The sequence below is a fragment of the Centropristis striata genome, chromosome 18 (assembly GCF_030273125.1).
Source record: "Centropristis striata isolate RG_2023a ecotype Rhode Island chromosome 18, C.striata_1.0, whole genome shotgun sequence".
Lineage (NCBI taxonomy): Eukaryota > Metazoa > Chordata > Actinopteri > Perciformes > Serranidae > Centropristis > Centropristis striata.
Genome location: NC_081534.1, coordinates 19,143,274 through 19,171,235, shown reverse-complemented (window position 1 = coordinate 19,171,235; position 27,962 = coordinate 19,143,274). Strand labels below are relative to the sequence as shown.

The 27,962-nt window shown below is 38.7% G+C and overlaps 1 protein-coding gene across 1 annotated transcript; it reads left to right on the top strand.

Annotated features, from left to right (window-relative positions):
- The first annotated feature begins 13 nt into the window (after positions 1-13).
- Positions 14-27,691, top strand: ddhd1b (DDHD domain containing 1b). The gene is made up of 13 exons (XM_059357180.1): positions 14-1,074; positions 8,897-9,073; positions 9,356-9,484; positions 10,326-10,473; positions 10,571-10,680; positions 11,232-11,338; positions 12,345-12,601; positions 20,068-20,140; positions 22,441-22,590; positions 22,899-22,963; positions 23,297-23,475; positions 25,435-25,692; positions 27,408-27,691. Exons 1-13 carry the CDS (start codon positions 333-335, stop codon positions 27,590-27,592), a joined length of 2,580 nt encoding a protein of 859 aa, XP_059213163.1. The 5' UTR covers positions 14-332; the 3' UTR covers positions 27,593-27,691.
- Positions 27,692-27,962: the final 271 nt, after the last annotated feature.

The window sequence follows — 27,962 nt, the reverse complement described above, 5'->3', positions numbered from 1 at the left end:
AACTTGACATCATAAAGCGACTGAGACTACTCTAGTACCGTTCATTGACTATGACAGCAGTTATCAAGAAAAAACGGGATTGTGAACGGGGAATGTAGGTGTGTTCACACAGGGAAGCTGGAGGCATATGTTTCGTTAAACAGTCCGGGTAAATATATTTGAATCTGTAACTATAATGTTAAGACATACTGTCGGGATCAGAGCAATTCGTTATACAGATGTTACCAGCTGGGGGAAAAAAACCTTAGCCTGGTATTATAGTGTCACGTTTGGGACATTGTTGTGATTTTTTTATTTATTACGCCATTTCCATGTTTTGAGTCGGCTAAGCCATGAGCAATATGAAGGATAAACCGACTATCCGCCAGCAGAGCTCGGAGAATAACTCTGTCAGCAGTAGTGAATGGGATATGGCAAATGATGTGTTTGTGACAGGCTACGACGACAATCCGATCGGAGATAATGTTGCTGCTGGGGACAGGGACCCCGAGCAAGCCCGCTTAGACAGACACCTGCCGCTGTTGTCTCAGGATGGCATGATGCTGGGCCTGACTGAGGAGCAATACTCGGGCACATCGTATCTGGACATCGACCCAAACTACACTGAAAGTGACGGGAATGTCACAACCAAGAAGCGCATACGGTCCAATAGCTCCAGGCACCGCGGTGAATTCGTCACGGAGCTCGGACCAGAGGAGGTCCGCTGGTTTTACAAAGAGGACAAGCGGACGTGGAAGCCATTCGTTGGACACGACTCTTTAAAAATCGAGGTCGCCCATCGGAGATTCATTGAGCAGAACCCTGACAAGGTCAAACGCCCCGTCCATCCCACCGAGGTGGAGGGGAAGGAGGCAGCCAAGTCCGGTGAGAGCCAAGCGGAAAGCGGAGCGGTGGACAGTGTCAGTGTCCGGGCGGAGCCGGCGGTGCAGCGTGGCGGAGGGCAGGGGCACGCAGTGTCAGAGGAGATGAGGGACCTGGACGATGTCAGCATCAGCGTGGAGGCAGTGTGTGTCAGAGGGGGACTCTATGAAGTGGACATCAGGGAGAAGGAATGCTACCCTGTTTACTGGAACCGTGAGCATGATTTATGTTCATAATGATAGGCTATAGGCTACTGCTAAAGTTACCATTTCATTACTAGTAGCACTGGCACCACCAAAGTTACTACTGCTGTTCTAGGCTACCTCCCATTGGGTAATAAGAAGTAAGCTATTCTTCTGCTGCCACTACCCAGGGCCAAGACCAGCCCTCAGGATGTTTACTGCTAAGTTTGGTTTTTGGCCTAAACTAGGGATGGGCAACTTAAATGCTGGAGGGGGCCACAGTTTTTCATCGACACTACCACAGGGCCACATATCTGACCGTGCACTTAACCAGATATGATGAAACTGCAATTTCCAATATGTTTACAGTGCAGTGACTTAACGTATTTCATGCTCAAATGCATGTATAAACGTATAAATAGGAATACAAAATGTTTGAAACAAATTGAAGCAAAAAAACTGTGATTTCTTTTTTTTAAAAGCAAGAACAGCAGACCAACATTAATTTCAAGACATAATTTTTTGCATTTTTACACTGCACTTTTAAGATTTCATGCTCAAATGCATGTAGTTATACTGAGGGCCACTTCAAGTGAGGGTGCAGGCCGCATCACATGATGATAATGAGAGCCCCCAACTTTTTTGGGACATGCTTCTCATAAAATTATGTAGATGTTAATATAAATGTACTACAATTGCATAGTCATACAAGTAAAACTTTGCAGGGAGTGTCCTGAAACAAATGGGAAAGTAGCAAAATAAGAGTCTGGGACTTGCTGCTATTTTATTTTGAAATATCACGCATAACATCCCAGAAAAGATGAAAAAAAGCAACGCAAAATCAATTTGCTTGACATATTCTAATCAAAAAGGATTCTTATGGTGAAAACATTTGCGTTACTTGTTGAAAACTTTCCAAGTTCGTACGTTTCAATTGAGCCACGGCTGAGATTTCTTTCTTGAGAATTATACTTGCTGCGGTCTAAATTGTTCACTTTACCTCAAATCAAAGGAAACCGTTTCACTGACATTAAGTCCAAGGTGTCCACCTTTTAACCCTTTCAGAATCACCATTAAAAATGCAATCGGCATACCCAAATAAAAAAAGTCTGGTTACAGAAGAATCAAAGGGCAAATAAAATATTTAATACGTATCATTAAGAAGCATTAATTATAGGGATTGTTACGTCTTTGTTGCTAAGATTAAGCCAACGGACTGATATGCTTATCAAGATACTGAGGATGATGACAAAACCTTGAGGTAAACCCATACTGTGATTAGGTATTAAAAACCTTTGACATTTTGGAGATTTCTGCAAGAATAGCATTTTTCACAATTGGTTTGCAAGCACTTCTGTTCTGGAAACCTGAGAAACCCGCTTATTGTCAATAAACTTAGGAAAGCTATACATCCTCTAAATGCCCTAGAGCTCTAGTTTGTGGTTGTAAAATTTCACGAGGCTCTGATTACAGTCCCAACAGCTCATTTTATACGGTGAGGTCAAGTTTTAAAAAGTGGTCTCACTACAATGACATAGCTACTACAGGAACTAATGTCATTATAGATGAAGAGAATTGGGCCACTTGAATCCACAAGAGTCTCAGCTTCACAGTCAGCCGAATTTATTAAATCCAATACTGTTTAGGGACCATAAGTGATGGAAAAGAATCATTCTCAATGGGATATTCTTCAAGTGGACAGTCATTTTTTCCTCAATGTTGTGTGTGAAATTATAAAATAGAATTGCATCAAGCTCCAAAATCTTATTTAGCTACTTTCCCCTTTGTTTCAGTATTCTCCCTGCCAATTTTGTACTTGTATGACAATGCAATCATATTATATATTTCCAATTTTGATATATATATATATATATATATATATATATATGTATATAAATGGGGGTTTACCACAGTTTCAAGATGGACACACCAATTAAGTATCCAACCAAATGCCACCCACTTTGAGTTATGGCATTGACTAATGGCCAGAAAGCTATTTACACTAAACATTGTGATATCACAGTGAAGTGAATCTTTGACCTTTGTATATTAAATAGTATCCCTTCATCATTTCATTCTATAGACATTTAATGTACAATTTGTCATAATATCACTTGACTCTGTATTGAAAGAAGGAGCCTCTTTGACTCTTCTATATTTAAACAAACAACAGAAAAAGGTCTATCCACACTCGTATCAATGACATTAGACAATGCTTTAAGTTTGGATGTTGCTTCAAAGAAGCTTCAAATTCTTGATACTGGATTCTTCAACCACTCATTTTCAATCTGTCAGCTTTTAAGAGCAATACAGTCATCACAGTTTCACATTGGGCACCCAAGATTACTGTCACCAGTTCAGTATCCAACCAAATGTCACCCATTTTGTTCCTGAGTTGCGGTTGGTTAATGGCCAGAAAAGTGTTACTTTTATGTTACTTTTTTAAACATTATGATGTCCCAGTGAAGTAGACCTTTGACTTTTGTATATTTAATAGCACCACTTCAACATTTCATCCATTTTATGTATCATTTTTCATAATTAGCATCATCATTTCTTGAGTAATGGCCGAAAACAAATTTGATCTCCAAAATGAAGCAGTTTATCCTTGAGTCCAATGGATATTTGTGTTCAATTTAAAGACATTTTAGGAATTCCTTAAATATCACACTCACAAGTTTATGTTTACATGGATGTACACAAATACAGAGTAATCAGATTAAGACAATCATTTGATTTTTACTATTCACATGAGCAGAATTCTTGGCTGCAGGAGTGAACGAATTAATTAAAAATGTCTAGATTATCAAAGCTTTTATCACCACAATAACTTCAAGTCATTTTATAGTTCACACACTGTAATGACATGATCATTTAAAATATTAAAAAGTTTTTGTTTTGCACAAGTGATTATGTTGATGAAATAACAGATTATGTCAAATTCAAATTAAGCATTTTTAAAACTTGGAGTCAATGTGCAAAATACTGTGAGTGTGATTTAAAACAAAACCACAATCTTCAAATAATATTCCCTTAAAATATTTCTCATCACATTTTATGATGCAGATGTATTCCCCCACAACAGACAACATGCAGTTCAGTAGCTTCTCCTACCGAAATACTGGTACATCTATTAATAAGCTCCAACTGTTACTGAAGAAAACAACCTCAATCCTGGGCCATCCCCAACACCATCCCCAGCAAATAAGACGGTAGGGCTGGACCCGAATATTCAACTGTTTGGATATTCATTCATTGGGTAGGTATTCGGTTTTGGGGTTCAGATATTCCCTTTTTCTTTGTTTTAAATGATGAGTCACGGAATCCTTAAAAAATTATACCTGTAGTTAAACCAACCATTGAATGGTAGCAAAGTGTTCCCATTTATGCTCAGTGTGCAAGTCTGTTCTGCATTAGCTGTCATTTATGGTTGCTACACTTCTCTCCTATGATCTGATCAGCATGGGCAGTGCTTTTTATACATATAAAAATGGTGCGTTTGCTAACAGTGTCAGCAAGTTGGCAGTAAATGTTAGCTAGCGAACAAGATTACAGCCTGCATATGGGTCTTGCTCACTGGTGACTGGGTGTAATGATCAGTGGGGTAATCTGTGTTGTTGACTGAACTCAATGCACCAAGTGAAGTAAAATTAAATATTTAGAACATGTTTTTCAGTTTGCTAACTGATGATGCACTGCTGGATAGTCTATAGTCCATCCATGCTCAAAACATCAGCACGGCTGAACTGGGAATGAAATAAAGCATTCTAAAATTTCAACTATATTAAAGTTTTGCTCTCCTTTAGCCCTGTAGACAGTACATGTAGCTACCAGCCTACCAGTATATGCAAAAATTAAACATACTTTTTGAATTAGTAATTCAGCAGTAAAGCCAAATATGACTCATACCTCATCACATCTCATCACTTGATCTCAATCAGATTCTCTCTCTTTCTGATTGGTGTATTGCTCTGAATCTGTTTTTGGGACCTCTGTCTTTACGTACTACTATTGTGTTTTATAACCGTTGTCTTCAACCATGACTCAGCTCTTTCAGGCATCTGACTAAATCTCCATCAGTTTATCTCTGTTTTTGTTTGTCTTGACGTACTAGTATGTTTCATCAGCAGAACTCTCAACCATGACTCAGCACTTGCAGGCAGCCAGCTAGGTTTCCATCAGTTTCTCTCCGTTTCTGATTGGGGAATAGCTCTTCAGTTCTTTTTTGGACCTTTGTCTCTACATACAGTACTACTTTTGGATTTTGTCACAACAATGACTCAGCAATGAATGACTCAGAAAGTTGACTAGATCTTTCCTCTCAGTTTTTTATTGGTACATTACTCTTAAGCTGTTTGGACACTGATCAGAGTTTTAATTTGAACAACACTAACATGCTTTTTTGTTATAACTTTGTATCCATTAACATTCAAACAAAAACAAAAGTTGCCCTTCAATTTTTCTTTATTTCCTGCATTGACTATTAATGCACACTTTTGAATATTTATTGCAAAATTGTAAGTATTGTGTTTCGGGTGTACACACAAACACACTGAAAACATAGTTGACCAATAAAATTGAGGTGCCCCTTGAGACAGAGATGTAATGTTCCTATTAGCTAACAGAAAATGGGACGTGCAGTTTGAGTATGCTTGTGTGTTAGCTCTGTAGAGTCCTATACAGTTTATGGCCAAGTTGTGGTATTGTGACTTCATGATATTAATTTCATTTCAAGTTCTGAAGTAGCGACAGCAATTATCGCTGCTGCAAAATATATGTACCGGAAACAGTGTTAGAAAGCACTCACTAAAGTGGTGCACTAAATTTGCTTTTTTCTTAACAGAAAATGTTTTGATTTACATCTGGCTTTAGATAAAAATACACAGACAATAATAAGAAGCATGCCATTTTCAAGGGACCACTTTGAAAGTCACCATGTCTTCGATAAAATTGCCTAACTATTGCACATGATGTCATGGCATGGGTTTTACCAATGGATCCGATGGCCAATAGGTAAATTTAACCATTGAGGTCATAGTTAGAATTTGAGTTGAATAAGACTGCATTATACTGAGTAATAATGTTGAATAATACTTGAGTAATACTTGACATCCTAGATCTTATGAGTGTACTGGGCATATCCAGGATCAGCAACAATGTTTTTGCCACTGCCACTAGGTGGTGTGAGTTGGTAACATAGCTATACATTTACAGCACCTTGAGTTTTTAGAAGGCTTGATTTGAAGTCTTTCGATATGTAGTCAGAGATTTCCTGAACTCAATTATATCAATTATCATCGTAAATATGTGCTGTAAAAACACTTTCTATTTCTTCTGTTTTCAAACCAGCCGGCTCTAAAGTTGGACACAGAGACAGGCAGAGCAGAGTGAGAAGAGCAGACGTGAAAATGTAATTTGTGAAGCAATGTCTGAAAATGTATTTAAATGAATCTGCAAACACTGCACTGCAGCTCTTGTTCTAATGTTAGATGCTGTTCGCAGAGGTGAGTTGCTCAGCGATTCTGGTGTGAATATCCAGTGCTAGAGCGATAATGATTACTGAGGAATCAATGCACTGTGAGGCATCAGAACTGCTCAAAAGGAACTGCAGCAAGAAAAAAACTTAATTGAAAACGCCCATTGTCACATACAAGCATTTAATTGGCTGTTATTATAATCACCTGTCCATCACCTGTAGTAACTCATCAAGTTTGCCTGATCTTTTCAACACTGAGGGCTTATATGTCATCAGCCCCACTTGCTCCCACATTGCTATCTTCTTAAACAAAAGACAGACAAAAAGATGTTCTGCGTTGCATCATTTTCACATACATGGTTAATCTTCAACAATGAATTTTCCAAATGTAATCAGTTTAAATTATATTGCAGTTTTCATTGTCATACCTTTGCTTTTTGTCTTCCATTAAATGGAATGGTTGTGCTGCGTCTGTCGGTTACATTCAGCCACTCAATCTGCATCACTGTGTGCTTGTAGTCCCAATTTTCTCGTTGTAACATTTCCTGGAACACAACACTTTGTCAACGGTACCTTTCAGATATCTCAGCACAAGTTCTACAGCAGTCCTTTGCTCTTCTGTTGGTTCAGTAAAGTAGACAGTTTACGTATTATAAATCTCAGAACTGGTCTTTTACATGTCGTCGGATGGATTAGACTGCCTACTACCTAGTGTAGGGACAAGAAAGCTTCGTGAACCATTTGCTTTATTTTTTGACCCCACTAGATGGCGATCTTGGCTTAAAAAAGACTCTAGCAATGGTAATTGAGTGTGTTTTTAGCCATTTGTTGAACAAAGAGCGCCATCTTGTGGGCTTAGAAAATAAAGAAAATGGTTCCTGAAGCTTCGTTGTCCCTTCACTACTACCTCTATATTTTATGTACATGACTTAGCTTTTCAGCATCATCAGTGAGGTTCAGCTTTTGTTCACAATGTGTTGCTCTAGGTTACAATCTTGCATATGTCAAAACCTCTGAAGTATTTTTTCTCTGCATATCTCTTTTGTGACATTTTCACACAGTTATCACTCAAGTCTTTCATCTTGAATTTTGCTGAGCATCTCCTCCACAACATTAAGTGCATTTTCCTCATTGGCAGCAATGATCACGTCATCAATCCATATTATCATCATCAATGTCTCATTTTGTGTTGAAAAGATGTCCAGTGGGTATTTGTGGATATAAATCGCTTTCTTCAACGTTGTGTTGTGATGTTGCCCTCTGCTGTCAAATCCTGGCGTCTCCTCTGTGATCTGCAACTCCATTGCACCACATCAGCCAACTCAATACAGTGTGTCTTGTCTTGGAATGTGTCATTGAAACCTTTTGAACTCGGTAGATTTCAGCATCTAACAGTCCTGGCTTCAATCTATCATCCTGATATCCATCATGTCACCACGAAAACAAACAATCCTCCATTTAGTGCCACAAAGCTGCAACATCTTTTTCACTTCAGATGTGGCAATGAAGTCTTTATACTGCTTTGCTTAAATGCTTATGTGATTATATTTCCAGTTTTGTATTCTTGTCAGTATTATGAGCATTTTACAAACAAGCGTGAGTGTACTGGTGCATCTCAATAAATTAGAATATCATGGAAAAAGTCAATTTCCAGTAGTTCAAGTCAAATAACCCCAACCATGTACTGAGTGCATGTAGATGGACATACTTTTCAGAGGCCAACATTTCCATATTAAACATACTTTTTAAAATTGGTCTTTTGTAATATTACTTTTTTTTGAGAAACTGAATTTTAGGTCTTCATTAAATGTAAGCCATAATAATTATAATTAGAAGAAATTAAATAAATTAAGACATTCATTCTGTGTGTAATGGATCCATATAATGTGTTATTTCCACTTTTTGGATTGAATTACTGACATAAACTTTTCTATGTTATTCTAATTTATTGAGATGCACCTGTATACGCGAGAATAAGAGGAGCATATTTATTTAGTTCTCCGACAACTCCCTAGCAGAGGGGTTTGAATAAAGAACTTGAATTTTTTAATGAAATGATTATCAAAACCAATGCAGTTTTGTGCTGCCAATAGAAAATTCCAAGGATCAAAGGGGATCAAAAGTCTTCTTCATCAAAAGAATGGACAGCTGTTGAGGAATAATTTAAGCAAAGTACACTTTTATTTGCCCCCCCCAGTGTTTTACCGGTTCCATACCCTTCTCCTTGATGTTTTTACATAGGTAATATTCATATATTATATCTGTTTTTAGATGTGCATGGTGACCTTTTTATGTGTGTCCTGTATATTTTTTTAACAAAGCAAGCATGGGCTACATAACATTTCAATTAATGTCCTAAACATTATGTGGCCCTCAGAGCAAGACCGTATTCCTGTGATGAGAGGTCAGTGGTTTATTGATGGAACATGGCTTCCTTTGGAGGAGGACGAGAGTGACCTCATTGAGATGGAGAACCTTGCACGTTTCCGGGGCCAACAGTTGAGGGACACATACGAGATGGAAGTGGTGACCACCACAGTGGATAGCAAGGATGGTAAGGGATAAAGTAGAAGTATATAGAAAGGGGTAACTGCGTGTTTGTTCAGTGGGGGGTAACTTTTAATTGAGCTGGACCGATAAGAAACTCCCCTTAAAGAAGAGGAGGCTTTAAATATTGTGTGCACAGTCTGTATCATGATTTTTCTAAGTGGATTGACCAATTCAATGGGGTTTTGACACATATTCACATTCTATACACCCTCATGGGGAATGGTAAATTAATTATGCTGGATAAAGTATGTCACTCGCTGTTAATCACTTTGTGTCTGTCTCCCAGCTATCCACAGTCTGAAACTGAGCAGGAGTCATGTGGACTGGCACAGTGTGGACGAGGTGTACCTGTACAGTGACGCCACCACCTCCAAGATTGCACGTACTGTCACTCAGAAACTGGGCTTCTCTAAAGGTACATGGAAAAATGTGATATGAACATATACAAAATAGGAGTCCAAATGCAATGTCTTATTTAGCCTTTTTAAGCAACTCCATGAACAATTTGAGTAAACCGCATTGAAATGTCTCCTACAACTGGAGTCACCTGTCAGGAGAACAGTCTCAAAGATCGGTTGTCTTGTGGAGTCTTAAGGTGCTTTCACAACCTAAAGTTTAGTCCATTTCAACTGTACTCCAAAACATATTCACTAAACTTGTTTGAGTTTAAATACTTTTTATTCCATAAATCCTGTCACTGTGTATTTCTGTAAAATGTCTATTTCGCTCTTGTTGTTATTAGTCATGGTGCACTTTGCTAATAAAGGTGAGTTAAAAAAAGGGGAAAAAAACTATTTTTGGCCATATTGCGTCCTTCGGTGTCGTAAACTTTAGGGCGTGACATTCAAATGATGCTTGTTTTCAGCCGCCATGTTTATCAACAGCCGGTCATTCTTACACTGTGATTGGAGAGATACAAACGTTTGATGAATCACACATGAACCCTGTCGTAAGATAAAATATACATTCAGATCTGCGCTGGTTTCTACGTTCGTTTGACAAATGAGGGCCAGTGCATACAACAATCCTTTTTCCACCTTCTCAGCCTTTTTCCCTCTGCCAAACACGCACATACAGACTCTCCATCTCAAACACAAAATATTCCCTGTGCCAAACCATGTCTTGGGCACCCATCAAGTTTACCCTGTTGCTGGGGAAAATGATTTGACAACTTAAGTAGTCATTAGTTGGTAGCACAGGCACACTGCTGTGGAACACCTCACCTCAGGTAGTCATGTTCCCTCTGATGTCCACAGCCTCCAGCAGTGGGACGCGTCTCCATCGGGGATACGTAGAAGAGGCAGCACCTGAGGACACCCCACCTGACACCACACACATTGTCTTCGTTGTGCATGGCATAGGCCAGAAGATGGACCAGGGCCGCATAATCAGGAATACAAGCATGTGAGATATCAAGAGGTTCCCAGTGGGAGCACAGAAAATTGAAAGACAAATCACAATACTTTCCTGAAGTAATTGTTTTATCTTGACTGGTGTGCAGGATGAGAGATGCTGCTCGAAAGATGGAGGAGAAGCACTTCTCTGATCGCACGACGGAGCATGTAGAGTTCCTTCCTGTGGAGTGGAGGTCAAAACTGGCTCTGGATGGAGGTATGCTGCACTGCAACTCAAAACCATCCGAAACTAAAGCTGGCTTTACACAGGAATAATGCAGCTTATATAAACAGGCAGGGGATCCAGGTCTACCCTTGCCTTTGCAGACTGGCTCGGACAATATTGGAGTGAGCACATCCACAGTTCAAGTACCTGAGAGTGATGCAAGATGTGCCAGGTTGGGCAAACCTTGCAGTAGATCAGCTCTCCAGAAGGGGGACCCCTCCCTGGAGAATGGAGACTGCATCCAAAGGTTGCGAGCAAGATCTGGGACTGCTTTAATAATCAGTGTGTGGACACCACAGATGCTGTGTCTTAAAGAGTATCCACATCAGATGCCCCAATAGGGGTCAGTCCCTCTACTATGGAATATGTAGAGCGGAGAGATAGTCTCTCCACTCAGAGAACCTGGGTTACTAAAATGAATATGGATTCTGTTTGGAGGGCCTGATGGCAATGCCAACCCTGACTATAGTATTAAAATAAGCATTTTTGCTCAGGGAGTATCTCACAGTTTTGTAAGATGACTTTGTTTGTACTCACTGCAGACACAGTGGACTCCATCACCCCAGACAAAGTGCGAGGTCTCAGAGACATGCTAAACAGCAGTGCTATGGACATCATGTATTACACCAGCCCTCTGTACAGAGATGAGGTGAGACTCAGCCATACTTCTCTGCAGTTTTCATGATGCCTTTAAGTAACACATCCAGAATGAAGTTCAAGCCTTGTTCTCGTTTCTGACTTCTGTGTTGCTGCACTTTGTCACCAAGCTGTCAGTTCAGGGGCGCTAGTCCCATGAACCCAAATCAACTTTTCTCAGGCACAACAAAATCCCTGCTAACATGTTTTTAATCCAACACGGCTGTACAGGGTGCCACAGGAATGAGTTCTTAAACCTGGAAGTAAGTCAGCATTTTAGCGCCCTGGGGTCTTACCTTTGAAAGTCATTGAGGATTTTGAATGGGATTTTGGTTAGATGCCTGAAATAAGGTATGTTAACACAAGCTTTAGAGATGTTTGTGTTTTGTTGTACGACATAAAATATGTTAGTTAATACCCCCACTTGTGAATTTTGAAGTTTTTACGTGTCCCTAAAAAGGCGGTTGCTAACAAGTGGCTATATAGCGAACTACTCTGCAGTCGATGACACATCACTACTGTTAGTGGTTGTCGAGGACATTAAAAGTCATCACGCCGGACACAGACGGGAACTCGCTCAGTCGACCGCCTCACAGCCTCTAGTCGTGTTTTTCAGTGCTCTTGCACACTCTTATAGATTGTTAATTATCTACAACGGACTACGGATTCGCTAGCTTGCTAACAGTAGTGATGTTCAATTTATTATTCACTAGCTTTTTACTTTCATCGGCTGCATTAATGCTTCTAACATACGATAAGTGGTGTTCATTTGTGAAGATTATCCTGCTGAACAAAACACATAAACATCAGAAACAGGTTTTTTTTTTTTTCTGCAATGATGCAAAATCCAATGCAAAAATCCCATAGGCTAATTCTCAATAGATCCCATGGAGATGCTACATCCGGGTTGGCCTACAAAAAAATGCCATTTTGTTTTCCAAATCTGTTCAAATCTTGACATACCTCACACATTTCTGTGTGTGTGTTGCTGTTGTGTGTCTGTGTGTGTGTGTGTGTAGATCACCAGGGGTTTGACTCTAGAGCTGAATCGTCTATACTCACTCTTCTGCTCGCGAAATCCAGACTTTGAGAAAAATGGGAAGGTGTCCATAGTATCACACTCGCTTGGCTGTGTCATCACCTACGACATCATGACAGGCTGGGACCCTGTACGCTTTCATCATCAAGAAGCACCAGATCCAGATGAGTCAAAGGCCTGCTGGTCGAGTGATGAGGAATGCCACCTTCAGGAACAGCTGAGACTCACACGCCTCAGGTACTGCAGGGGTTCTTGTTCTTGTGACCATCCAGTAACACACCTCAACATTTCTGTTGGCTCTACGCAGCAGTCTGACCTTCCCCCCATTCCACCTCATTTCAATAAATTAAAATGTACTTCGGCTGATAAGGAACAGTGCTACAGTTGACAACAAAGGCAGCCAATCAGGGACTGCATTGTAGATGATGACATAAAATACTGGTTTGCCAAACACTAATGTTGAATGGCAGTTATTGCTGAAATAGAGTATGTACTTACCAAGCTTGTCGGAGGCAGGGATGTTTTCACAGTTCTCAAAAATTGATTTGACAAAATCTATCAACTAGACAATGTTCCCCAGAAGAAATCAAATGTTCATGGTCTCTGCCTGTGTAGTAATACTCCACCATTGTCCCAATGCTCTTGACGCCCGGAGGCATTATGTAGTCAGGTTGTCAGTCCGCCTGTCTGTCCGTTCTATTCTTGTGAACGTGATATCTCATAAACGAGGGAATTTCTTCAAACTTGGCACAAATAGCCACAGATTTTAAAAGTAAAAAAAAAACATTTCTCTCTCCTGTGTAGTTCCCCGGTTGTGGAACAAGTTACCAAACTCTATACAATCTTTAAGAAGAGACTGAAGACCTATCTCTGCCATGAACACCTTCACACACTGTGGACATGTTTTTTTTTTTTTTTTAACTTTCTTTTTATTGATTTTTCAGTGAAAAACAAAACACAAACATATAATTATACACACAGAACAGGTACATCAGACAGGGTCATCCATGGCAAAATACAATGGCAGGTTTTATTCTAAACAAAGGGCTGGCAGAACTCAGGCTGATGAATCGGGTCTAGAGGCTTTAAGGCACCCACAGTTCTTTAGTCTCCCTCGGTCCAGTGACACAAAATACCTTCATCTGTGCTGTCCACAAGGTCACTGGTGCAAAAAATAAAATAAAAAAGAACCCCATAACAAGCGGAAATGGAATATATATATACATATTTATAATAGGGGAGAAATGCTCCTGACCCAGGGGAAAAATACAATAATATAAAACAAAAAGATTTTCCCACAGAATATGCAATCACCTCTCATACATGTAGTCCCTCCATTTCTTCCAGTATTGGTCACCTTTTTCAGTACTGTATCTCAGGGAAAATGTAAACCTTTCCATATTATACATTTCTTTAACTATTCCTATCCAGTCTGAAATTGTCGGACACTCCTTGCTTAGCCATTTCCTGGTTATTGCCTTTTTGCTACTAGCTAATAATATTTGCAATAGGTATCGGTCTTGTTTATTTATCTTAGTTGGTATGTTTCCTAAATATATAACACTGAAACTGAGATCAGGCTGCAAATTGATTATTCAATTGATTGCTGCTATTATGTCTTCCCAATAAAATGAAATTATAGGACATTCCCAGAATATGTGAAAATGGCCAGCTGACATATTACCACATCCTTTCCAACATTGTCCTTGAGCTGGGTTATTGGTCTGTAAACTTTTGATTCTGGGAGTTATAAAGAATCTTAGGATGTTTTTCCATGTGAATTCCCTCCACAGATCTGAGCTAGAGGTAGTGGACAATGTCCTACAAATATTTAACCAATCGTCTTCAGATAACTGTATGTTAGCTTCTTTTTCCCACCTTGATTTAATATACATTGTGGAAAGACCTCTGTCCTTTTGTAAAGCTGAATAAATCCTCGAGATTAGTTTACTGCTCGGGTTTCCTTTGTAGGCTTTAGCAAATATCTCTATCAGGTTCATTCCTTCGTCTCCAATTGTTTTGATGTTTTTATTAAAATAATTTCTCAATTGAAAGTATCTGAAAAGATCATGTTTCTCCAAATTATGTTTTTTCCTGAGATAATCAAAAGAAACCGACAGTATTAGTAGAGACCATGCAGTAAGAGGTAATACCCAGGTTTGACCAATAAGTGAACCTGCTGTCCAGTTTGGCTGGTGTGAATTCCGTATCGAATGCTACCCAGCGTAATAGTCGTGCATTTCTTTCAAATTTAGGGTCTTTGAGGATTTTGTACCATATGTTTAGAGGATTTATGATCAAATTAAGTAGTTTATCTGTTGATAAGTAATTTTTCAAGAGAGTTTTGTCTCCCAACACAGATGGGAGAGGTTCACGTATAAAGTTTTGTTCTAACTCTTTCCATTTTGCATCACATTCTGGATCACACCAACCAACCAAGAAGCGCAACTGTGCCGCTCTGTAATAATCCTCCAAACAGGGTAGAGCCCTACCGCCTTTATCCTTTGGCAGCTGTAGTGTCTGAAATCTAATCCGTGGTCTTTGTTTTGCCCAAATAAAAGTAGATATCATCCTATTCCATTCATTAAATTGTTTTGGTGGTATCTCAATTGGCAACGACTGGAAAAGATACAGGAGGCGGGGCAGCATGTTCATCTTAATAATTTCTATCCGGTTATACATATTTGTCGGTAATAGGGACCAGCGATTTAAATCTGTCTTGTCAGCTGTTATAGAGGTATAGTTGTGGTCATAAATGGTAGTTAAGTCCTTCGGTATTTGTACTCCAAGGTATTTCATAATACTATTTGTCAGTTTAAATTTCCATGTTCGTTCTATAAATGTTTTCGTGTGGATTCAGATTAAAGGTTACAGTTTGGGTTTTATGTAAATTTAGTTTATAGCCAAGAGTATGAGCCAAATTCTTCAAGAAGATGTAGCAATTTTGGGAGACTTACTTTGGGGTTGCTAAGGGTCATAAGGATATCGTCCGCATATAAACATATTTTATATTGTGTGTTTCCAATCAATATACCAGTTATGTCCTTATCCTCTCTTATCGCCTGAGCCAGTGGCTCAATAAAAAGAGCAAAAAGTGTAGAGCTTAGGGGGCACCCCTGACGACAGCCCCTCTTTATTCTGGCTGTGGGGGAGCAGTATAGGGAGTTCAGACATCCAATTACCTGATCATTGAAGCCAAAACGTTTGAGAACCAAATACAAATATTCCCATCGAACAGAATCAAAAGCCTTTTCAGCATCAAGGCTAATGGCTATAGAGTCTCTCTCGCTACTTCTCATCCGATTAACAAGATGGAGAGCTCGTCGCACGTTGTCTTGGGTTTGCCTGTGCTTCACAAAGCCTGTCTGATCTGTGTCTATCAGATCTGGGACAATATCCTCCATCCTTTTTGCTAGTATTGATGCATATAATCTGTAATCCATGTTTAGCACTGATATGGGTCTGTACAAGCTACATTGCGTCTTGTCTTTACCTGGTTTGGGGATCACTGAAATTATAGCTTGTCTCCAGGAAATCGGTGTCTCCCCGCCCCTAAGGACATAATTAAAGCATTTTTTAAGTACTGGTACAAGGATATTTCGAAAGGTTTTATACCACGCCGCTGGATAGCCATCAGCTCCCGGCATTTTACCTGTTTTCAGTCTCGATATAGCTTTATTAATTTCTTCATCTGTAATGTCTTGGGTCATTATTTTATTCTGCTCTGTTCCCACCGATGGTAAATCTAAAGATGATAAAAAATCTGATACAACTACTGATTCAGCTGCCAGGTGTTGTGAGTATAACTTCTTATAATAAGTTTCAAATGTGTATTGGATATCCTCCAGTTCATAACACATTTTATCAGTCAGTGGGTCTTTAATTTTGTTAATAAATCTCTCTGCCAATTGTTTGCCTATCCTCCACGCAAGCAGTTTTTTAGATTTAGGGCCATTTTCGTAGAATGTTTGTTTGATAAATGTAACTCTTTTTTCCATTTGACTTTCATATATGTTATTCAGAGTTTGTTTTGTATCTCTAATTTGGTTTAGGACATCAATATTGTTATATTTCATATGTCTGGTTTCCAGGGATTTTAGTTTTGCAGTCAGATCATTAATTTGTTTCTCTTTTTCTTTCTTCTTACGTGCTGACCACATTATTAGTTTGCCTCTGATAACAGACTTGGCCGCATCCCATAGTGTACTGGGAGACACCATCTCATTATCATTAAACAACATATACTCCTCAAATTCTTCTTCTATATTTTTTCGGCACTTTGAGTCAGTTAAGAGGTTGGTGTTTAGTCTCCACAGGGTATCTTTAGGTCTGTTATCTAAATGTAGTGTCAAATATACCCCCGCATGGTTGGAAATATCTCTTACCCCTATGTCACATTTTGTAATCCTATGCATGTCAGTTTTAAACATAAAAAAATAATCAATTCTTGAGTACATACAATGCGAGTGGGAGAAAAAAGTAAAACATTTATCAGTCGGATGTAATTCGTGCCATACATCCAACATGCTTATTTCTTTAAGCATTTTTTTGGTGTATAATGCTTCAGGTTTTATATTTTTTGTCCTACTTGTAGAGTCCAGGGTGGGATGTAAATTAATATTCCAGTCGCCGGCGCATATCAACACACCTGATGCTTCTGTAGTCATCATGTTAAACATTTTTTTAATTAGTCCTTTATTAGTTCCTGGTGGCCTATAAAAATAAAATAATGTTACTTCTTTATTGTCAATGAGACCTTTAACCAATAAGTAACGCCCTTCTTTATCTGTAATTTGTGAAGAAAACTGGAAATTTACTCTGTTCAAAATTAATACTGCTACACCCTGTTCCAATCTGGTTTTAAAACTATGCATAGCACAGAGTCAGCTCTACTCAGAGTTTTTAACGATATCCTCCTGGCTAATGACTCCGGTGACCATGTAATTCTTGTTCTGTTGGACCTGACTGCAGCGTTTGACACCGTGGACCATAGCATCCTAGTGGCTCGGTTACGCCACCTAGTTGGCATCGGTGGTACTGCGTTGGAGTGGTTCAAGTCCTATTTGACTGACAGAAGTTTAAGTGTAAGCCTTGGTACCTCGGAGTCCAGCCCCGCTCCACTGCTGTATGGGATCCCACAGGGGTCAATTTTAGGGCCTCTCCTTTTTTCCTTGTATTTACTGCCTTTGGACTCCATCTTGAGAAAGCACGGCATCCCTTTTCACTGCTACGCTGACGACAGTCAGATATACGTGCCGCTGAAGAAAAAAGATGTCTTCTTTCTCACACCGCTCCTGTCTTGTCTCGAAGATATCAAGGCCTGGATGACCTTGAACTTTTTAAATTTTAATGAGAAGAAGACAGAAGTGATGGTGTTTGGCCCTAGTGGCTCTTGTGTGACCCCTCCTTTTGACTTGGGCCCTCTGGCAAATTTTTTAAGACCGACTGTTTCTAATTTAGGTTTTAAGATGGACAGTGATTTTAAATTAGATCGTCAGATTAGTGCTGTTGTTAAATCCAGCTTCTTCCATATCAGGCAGCTGGCTAAGGTGAAGCCTTTTCTCACACACGAGAACTTTGAAACAGTAATCCATGCCTTCATTACATCTCGGCTGGATTACTGTAACTCACTGTACTTTGGAGTCAGCCAGTCCTCCCTCGCACGGCTCCAGTTAGTGCAAAACGCAGCTGCTCGCCTCTTAACTGGAGTTCGTAAGAGGGAGCACATAACTCCCATCCTGGCCTCCCTCCACTGGCTGCCTGTGAAACAAATAAAGTTGAGTTGAGTTGAGTTGAGTACACCCCTTGCATTTCCTTTCTCAAACGAGGAGTAGTATGAATTATTAAACCCCATTTTACACAGCTTCCAATGTTCAATATTTGTAAGGTGAGTCTCTTGCCAAAAGATTATATCTTGCTTCTTCCTTTTCATTTTAGCAATGGCTTTACTCCTCTTGATGGGATTATTTAGCCCATTAACAATAAGAGTGATCACTCTGTACTCTTGATGATGCATTTCAATTGTTGGAAAAATAATAAGTTTACCTTAGTAATCAAACATCCATAGATGACCAGAACAACAAAACATCTGCCTGTGTACCAAAGTAGAACACAACATATGAACATAACATACATAATGAACATTCGTGACTTCCATCCTTGAAGTGTAGTTTCAACTTCTAATTTGGGAGGGGAGTCCCTTATCCCAGAAGGTGCCCCTCCCTGTGCCACCCATTCTCCCTGATAGGTTAACATCAGAGCAGTGCACATAGAAAAGTAAACATTGGCTCCCAGACATGCAGTCAGTTTAACTAGAAAAGGTTAACAGTACAAAAATAAGCCTGATCATGCTGTACAGTCTGGTGTGGTATTGGATATAGTAGTTTTACCAGTCTCTGTAGATTACTCAGTCATTCACAATACCAAAAACTCTCATGAAGTCTCCTCATTGCGACGAAACCCCTTCAGTTTGTCTTGAATATGTTTGAGGTGGACCTCCTGCTGCCGACGTGATTTTGGGCCAGCTGTTTCCCACGGAGTTTGTCTTGATCTCGTCGGAGCTGCGCTCTGCGCGGGGGAGTCTGCTCCGTGTCCGTACGGGATAAGTCCCCTCTTCCTCAGGTCATCAGTCGCCTCCTCCACTCTGTTTTAAACAACTGGTCCCGTGTCGAAAAACACTCTGAATTTCGCTGGGTAAAGCATCTGAAAACGAATGCCCTTCTCCTTAAGAGCTTTTCTGATAAAGGTGTATGGCTTTCTTTTCAGGTGTATTTCTGTGGGGTAGTCCTGCTCAAAAAACACTTGTCTTCCATTGTAGTGGATCTCCTTCTTATTCCAAGCGGAGCGGAGCACCTGTTCTTTAGTTGTATACTCCAGGAAATAAACAAGCACGGACCTGGGGTTGGAATCTGGCGGTGGCCTGGGTCCCAGTTATCGGTGGTAGCGCTGAATACCGAACGGGGCCTCGGTGAGAGACAGTTCACGTTTGAAAAACTCCTCCAGAAAAGTTTTCATATTATCCCCCTCGGCACTGTGGACATGGTTGATGGTAAATAAATATAAAATGGGAGGGGAAGAACAAAGAATTATTTGTCTTGTAATTGTCTACTGCCATGGCTACATATGAGTCTGGACAGAGATGTCATAACATGATGTTAACTGCAACTGACTGGTTTGCGGATGCATACAAGCGTGATGCCGTAATTCTAGTTTAATGTATGTTGAGTTTTACCTGTTCCAGTACTTTCTCAGACAGTGTTGGTGGATTCCCAATGGGGTGCTGACAGACTTCATGGTGCATTCAGGTGCAAAGAAAGGAGAATACAGGGAGCCTTGCTCCATTATATTCCAGTATTTTTACACCTTAAATTGCACCTGGCGCCTGGATTTTACATTTTCCTTAACACAAATAAGGACATTTCCACCACAAATTGATACATAAAAGGAAACACACACACACACACACACACACGTGAATAAGGAGAATACCTGCACTTATTCAGTGTTTGAACTGAGATTATTGGTTAAATCTTGCTAAAAATGTTTTTCACATACAATTTCTCACAATGATAAAACATTTTAAATTTGCGTTTTCCCTTGCATAAGGTTTAGAAAAATAAGTTTGTTTCAGTGTACGACCCTCCAACAAGCATTTCAATTGTATTGGAGTCAGTTTAATCTCTGTGTACTATCTATCATCGCAGGTTGAGGGACTTGGAGGAGCAGTTCCAGGGTCTCCGGACTTTATCTTGTGCGATGCCAGCCTTGAAATTCAAGGTAAAGTGTTTGACTGTACTCTATATGTACACTGCAAAAAAGGTGTGTCTAAAAACAAGATAAAAACACCAAATCTGAGGGAAATTATATTGCTGCATGGACAGATGATTTCACTTGACAAGATTTCTTGAATTAAGATTCTTAAATCTAGAAATAAGCATGAACACTTAAAATAAGAAATGAACTCTTAAAACAAGATAAATTATCTAACACTTCTAAATCTAAGTTTTTTTTTAATCTTGGAAAGAAACAAATAATTTGCAGTGTATTCATTGTCATCAGCAAATGCCCGTTATTACATGTTCAGCACGTGTCCTCATTGAAACTATAAATCCTTATACAGAAACTACGAACCTTATAATACAAATTAAACCCTTTAATTTATTCAGCAAACCTCATTAGAACTACAAAGATTCTGATTCAAACTAGAAAATCCTCTTTTTAAACTACAGACCATCCTATTGAAACCCACTTATTAAAACCACAAACCCACTGACTCATGTAATTCGGCAAGTTTTATTAGTACATTCGTATTTCATACACTGCACAATCCCGAATGGCTCTTTCACAGTACAACAAAAGCCCGTAAACCGCACAGCTTATATATATATATATATATATATATATATATATATATATATATATATATATATACATACAAGGAACACAAAATTTCCTTCACAATATATATTCATAGCAGAAATGGAGGCAGAGAAGTAGCCATGGTACCTATCCTACTGTGTATAATTTCAACCACACTAAGTTTTCTATGCTAGGTAGTAGACCTGTTCTGCTCTATGATTATCTGTCCTTTTTGTCAGTTTCAGTTTGCTCTTAGAGTTTGGAGTTGTACACAAGGTTATTAAAGTTAACGAAAACTAACAAAATAACGAAAACTAGAATTGAAACGCCGGCGCAACACTCTGTAAACTTTAGACTTTTTCTTCAAAATGAAGCTGCTGAAAATCCAGCAGCGGCAGCACACCGACCCAGAATCTCCTAGCACCACACAACAATTCTACCCCTTAATGAATTGTAACTAGCACTTATTGCTGCACTAATGGCTCTTATTGCACTATACCTTGATTGTTCCCCTTTTTTTCTGTAAGTCGCTTTGGATGAAAGCGTCTGCTAAATGACTAAATGTAATGTAATGTAATGAATACACATATGGGCAACACTGCATAATCCTTTTTGGTTGATATGAAATGTATTTATTTAGCTCCGAACAAAAAGCTGCTGGTTAGTGAACATGCAGGAACAAATGGTGAATATGTTTATTGAGCCTGGGATGTCTACACTCGAACCAAAATTCAAAACACCCAGAACTGTAAGAGTTAATAACCTTATTGGGGCTAAAATGGATAAACCAAAGGAAATAAAGGCAAAATTTATTATGACCTCTTTGAATCTCGCACCAAACACATAGCCCATGACAAAAACGTAAACTAACATTAAAACTAATAGAAACTAAACTAAAACCCAGCATTTTCAAAAAATAAAAACTAAACTAAAACTAGAAAACTCACTCTGAAAACTAATTAAAACTAACTGAATTTGAAAACAAAAATTAACAACGAAATTAAAATTAAAACTAATGAAAAATCCAAAACTATTATAACCTTGTACATTCATAACCCCATATTATGGGGAATCTGATGTTGTAGAAAAGGTAACAGGTAGGTAATACACTGTAAAAAAAACAAAAAACAATAGCTACTCAATAAAATTGAGGCAACAGGTTGCACGCAATATTATTAATTAAATCTAACTATGTTACAAGTTGAGTTAATAACAACTTAACAGGAAGTGCCTGTCATTTAAAAACGGACTAATTCTATTGTGTTGGATTCATTCAAAATTCTCTTGATTTAGAATTACATACACATAAAGATTATATTTAATGTGGTCAAAATGTCTCAAACATTTTTATATTAAAGTTACTTAAACAACTGTCTCAAAATCAAGGACGGATTTATATTTAATACATTTTATCAAATATATTAAGTAAAAGGAAATGACTACAGAATAATTTATTACAGTGTACTGACTGATTGAAACTACAAACTGTACTACAGCTCTATAAGAGTTTGTTTTTGAACTAAAATTCTGATTCAAACTACAAACCTAATGATTATTAAAAGACAGTTTGTTTAGTGTCCATATTCTTTTTCATTGGCCCAGTACAGCCTGGAAACAGTCCTATGTAGCTGGCCAATAAGCAGCTGTGTAGGAGCAGGCAGAGGGGACGTATATGTCTTATGACTCAAGTTCAATTTAGCCTGTTCTTTGTGTTGCAGGTAGAAAATTTCTTCTGCATGGGCTCTCCTTTGGCTGTTTTCTTGGCGTTGCGAGGGATCCGGCCGGGAAACAACACTGTGCAGGACCATTTCCTCCCCACATCTATCTGCAAACGCCTCTTCAATATATTCCATCCCACAGACCCTGTGGTGAGTTCAAGTTCCCTCTGACACCTTGTGTCACCATCCTGCTTAGACTGCAATCATCACCCACTTTAATTATCAGCCTGTTGCCTGATGTTAAGGGATGAGTAAAGGGTAACAAACAGAAACAAACATTTCACTGGATGCTATAGAAGTCTGTGGAGTTGCTATTAGATTACACAACAAAGCAATGGAAACTAGATGACAAGCTGGCAATGCCATTCGAATGAAATGTGATCAAATAAATCTCTGAGAAGTGATGTTGTGAGAAACCCTCATCTGCTCAAGCATTTGTATTTGTTTGTTTGTTTCAGGCGTACAGATTGGAGCCTCTAATCTTAAAGCACTACAGTAACATTGCACCTGTTCAAATTCACTGGTAAGACAAGTGGGTGTATGACAGATCATATGCTGGTGATCATTTCATTCTTCTGTGATTTTTTTTAAAGCAGTGGATGCTGTGATTTGATGAATTGTTTCACATTATTCACAGTTCGTCTTTCTCTCTTTCTGTTATTCTGCTATTTTCTAAATAACTGTGTTAATCTTAACAATGTACAAAAAGTACAATTGTATAATCAGTGGGGATAGATGTCATGTTACAGTCTGTCTGTTATTATATAACCCCTACAGTAGGCCCTGTTTAATGAAATGACATGAATGACAACTACAAGTTTCAGTGAGCTGAGGTTGATGTTGGTTCGATGTGCAGGTACAACACCAGCAGCCCAACACGCTATGACCAGATACGGCCCACACTGCTCAACCCTCCCAAGGAGACCACATCTGTCTCTGACTCAGAAAGCATCCCTAGCCCCTGTACCTCCCCACCACAGGCCCGGCGCCACTATGGAGAGTCCATCACCAACCTTGGCAAGGCCAGCATCATGGGTGAGCACACAGGGAGACGCAGTAGAACATAATATCACCAAATAATACAATGATATAGAAAAGAGGAAATGGATGTGATGGATGTGATATGATTTCAGGATTAAAATGTTGGGTAACGCTTTATATTAAGGTCCTTGTAATAACCATTAATTCACAAGTAATAAGGCCCTTGTAAGTCCTTACAAGATGCTTATTAACATTATTGTGTGTTTATAAGCTTATATAAGTGTTAACAATGGCATTACAAACACCCATGACACACCCATTATGTCTTTGCCATGCCTTTATTAATCTTATTTTGTTTGCTTATTGATATTAAAATATACTTTATTGCTCATCTATTATAAGTTAACTATAAGTTAACTATGCTTTTTGCAACTAAAGCGAGAACAATGCCTTATTACCTTGTTAATTAATGGTTATTAAGGACCGTATTATAAATCGTTACCAAATGTTGTAATATGTGTCTCCTGCAAATCTTAACAGTTTGAAATCAAAAGAAACAATAAGATGTCATATATTTATGGACATATTTAACATATTGTTGAGAAAGCAAACAGGTCAAAATAATATGCAATTTTATTGGGTTTGTTGGACTTGCACTGATAGTGTTGAAATGATGATAAATAATGAAAGGTCCCGTTAAGGATTTGTGGTTGAGAGGTGGAAGGGAGACAATATTACAGCCTGCAGAAAAGACTTTAAAGGGAAGTGTTTTTTTTTCTAGATTTATATTTGGACATTCTGGATTAAAATCAACTCTTGATTTCATGGCAAAAATGCATATCAGATAAATGTATGTATTCAATATATGAATTCAGAGAGGTGTGATAAGATATATGAGCTAGGAGGGGGATGAAATTTGGAAGGGACTTTAGAGATGAATGAGAAAATGAGAGAATATTGAAAGGCGCTCTTTTTTTTCTCAAACATACAAGGATAAACTGCCTGCTACAAATGTATGGTCATAATTGTTAAATTGGAATAGTTATTATATTTTTCTGTGAAAAGGCCAGATAAAAATGTATTCTACAATAGTTTTACATTGTATTACTCAGTTACAGCAAAAGAGGGAGTATTGACTAAAACAAGCTAATCCATTAGTGTTAGTATATGTGTATATAACCATTGTCTAAGCCCTGGACCTGTGTCAGATTTACTGAAGAGGATTAGGGCCAGTAGGAGAAAAATTATAATGAGAGGAGGGGGAAAAAATTATGCACTTTGAGAAAAAAAGAAGAAATGCAGAGAATAAAGTCAACTTTTTGAGTTGGGTAAAGTAAACTACATAAAAGCAGATTTTCCTAAAACAATAGTTGTGGTAGAATAGCTCATTTATGTTTTGGGGGATTTTAGTTCTAAAACACCCTTAAATATTGTGCTTATTGCTCATTGTATGCTATTGATGAAAATCAGGTTGTATCTTGCAGTCTATGTAACTGTAAAACAATGTTCCTCTGATGACTTATTGACACAACAACAATAATAAATCTGTGAATATATTTCCAACTTTAGCGAACAGGCGTAATATTTCCATGCGAGCCCTAAAGCTTGTCCTGCTTTATCTTTTATTTTGCTCTAAATAGGACGAGAATCTACAAAATGAACATGATGCTATGTTCAAGAAGACTTGAAACTAACGATTGAGATCATAAATTCATTATGAGAATGTTTACTGAGGTAATTAATCAAGTGAGAAGCGGGGACAGATTCATTTTAAAGAAAAAAAGTCAGCCAAAAGTACAGATAACCAATGAGTCCACCCCATCGGAATGCTAAGGTGTTAACAGTAAATGAAGTAGAGAAATAGGGCAAGACTAATGTGTCCGGGGTCAGGGGGTAAGTAGACATACGACAGCACTGCCAGAACATCATTTGACACAACTTTTGCCATATTTATTCTGTATTAATAAGTGATATGAATGAACTATGTGAAGCCTGAATCTTACTTCCCTACAGGTGCTGCCAGTCTTGGGAAGGGAATCGGAGGAATCCTGTTTTCCCGCTTTTCCCGTTCCAGTGGTCAGGTGGGTGGAGTGGAGGAAGAACCATCAGATTGTGAGTGTGGAGCCTCTGAAGTTGAAAATGAGACATCAGGAGAGGAAGGGGTAACTGTGGTAGAGTGTGAAGAGAAGGACAAAGAGATAGAAGAAGAGAGGACAAATGTGGAGCCTGCCATGTCCCAGTCCACCTCAGCTGTCATGGACAGCACCTCGTGTAAGTACTTTGCTTTTGGTTAGAAACTTACCTATAGAAGGAGAGTCAAGCTCAACCATACCTATAAAAGCTTGACTCTTTTCTCAGTTTTAATTACATTCTCACATTGTATTTCCCTCAAAAAATATCTGTGGTCCAGTTCCAGTGTCCCCCCCTAAGCCCTCAGCACTGAATCCTAACAGAATATGATTAAATTACTGTGACGTCACAGTTAGTGTGTAAGGGCTCCAACTTTTGTCCAAGGACTGGAGCAGCACTGTGGAATTATGTTAGCCCCTCTTTTTACTGGTGGGTTGTTGGTTAGGAAGGTTGGTTTTTGATAAGGGAAAACATTTAATATTTGTCTCTATTCAGTGCTCCGTCAAAATAACCAAGACATAATTGAGATCAGGGGTATACAACTATGAGATCTCCTTAATTTATCCCACTCCTCAAGTATTGCTCAAATGGTTTTCTCAACTCAACCTCCTTTGTCTTATTGGTGTCTTTGTCTCTATTTAACTTATCTTTTGCTCCTAAGGGTCCCTTAGGAGAAGTAATTCAGAAACAAATGATCACAGAATGATACGAATATGAGAAGCTCAAACTGATCTAAGAGAAGAGATTGAGCAACACATGAGCAACTCATTTTTCCTATAAGAAGCAGTGAGATTGAATAGTGAGGTTGAGGTTTTTTATCCAATTTGGGACCTCGGAATTGCTTCTTTTGTCTTTGCAGGTGATGTGGTTTAGTTGACTGCATCAGAACTTGATCTTCAGATTGCACCGGGGAAGTTTGCAGTTGGGTATGAATTGTTTGATGTGTACGTGTATCAGCACCTGGCTCCTCTTGGTTTGCTGCTGGAGTTGTGCCAAATGAAGGAGTTCAGATAAATTGAGATCAACAGGCAGATTGTTGTGAATTGTACTGGACCATTGTGGTATAGAAATAGCTGAGTTTTGAATTTGAATCACTGGTCAAAGTCTTTGGGTAGAGACCATAAAATGAGATCATAGATACATTTTTTTCCAAAATGAGTTTTCTCTGTATGGCTGTGTTTACCACAGTAGAGTTGAAAGGAGCCAGCTGAGTGGGTTTGGGGATCTGATAACAATGTTTCCTTCTTGCCTTCTTTTGAAGGTTTTTCAAAGGTTGTTTAACCCATTTAAACCGTGAAAGCATTACGGCATTTCTACCATTAAAACTGGGGGTGCTGTTGTGTCATTCTACCATTAAAGCCGGGAAAGCAGATACGTCGTTTTGTAGTATTTGTAGTTTTTTGCACCTATTTTCGGTCTCTTGGCCAATGAAATGCATCAGAATACATGTGGGAGTGTTGCAATACCACACGTTGATTTAAAAAAAAAAAAAAAAAACTTTATTGAAGGTTTGGACAAATGAACTCAACTTCTCATGAAAGCCACAGGTATAAGCTCTAAAAATACTTTTTGAATTTCATTTCTATCTGCTACAGAGGCTGAAAAATCGATTATTTCGTAAGCGTTGACACTTCTGTTGAATTTCCAGAAAAACTTCAGGTTTTAGGGGGTTATTTTAAAATCGCCCAGAGGTTTTACAGGCATTTTTTACAGGCGATTTAGGCCTAAATGGGTTAATACGTTGACAGTGGGCACTCTACATGATAAGACCACCAGGGCTCAGAGAACTACTAAGAAACTATCTTCTTCTGACACTTATGCAGCTTGATTCTAATCTATTGTTTTATCTTTTCCAGTGGAACTGGAGAGACGCATCGACTTTGAGCTGCGGGAGGGCTTGGTGGAGAGCCGCTATTGGTCAGCGGTGACCTCACACACGGCCTATTGGTGCTCTTATGATGTGGCTCTATTCCTTCTCACGTTCATGTACAGACCACTAGAGCCTCTTGAACCTGCAGAAGACAACCCAGAGACCTCATAACATGCAAACTGACACATGGAGCCATCACTGCTGGGGTCACTTCACTTTCTATTCATGCCTTTTGAAATATAAACTGAAAGCCCGATTATTAGAAAATAACATGAACATTGAAGTCTCTTCTTCATTTTCTAATTTCTTAATTAACAGAAAACAATTATCTGCTTGACTAAAGTTTTCAGTTTTCAGAAAATTATTTTTCTTCATTTGACTTTTTTAATTTTAATTTTATATCTTGCACATACAATTTCAATTTTATTAGAACATTTTATTTTGAAATGTCCTTCCATATACCACAAGCGAAGCAAACTGAAATGACTGTTATAATTGAGTGACTTGAAAATGAATTGACCCATCACAGACACAAGCACAC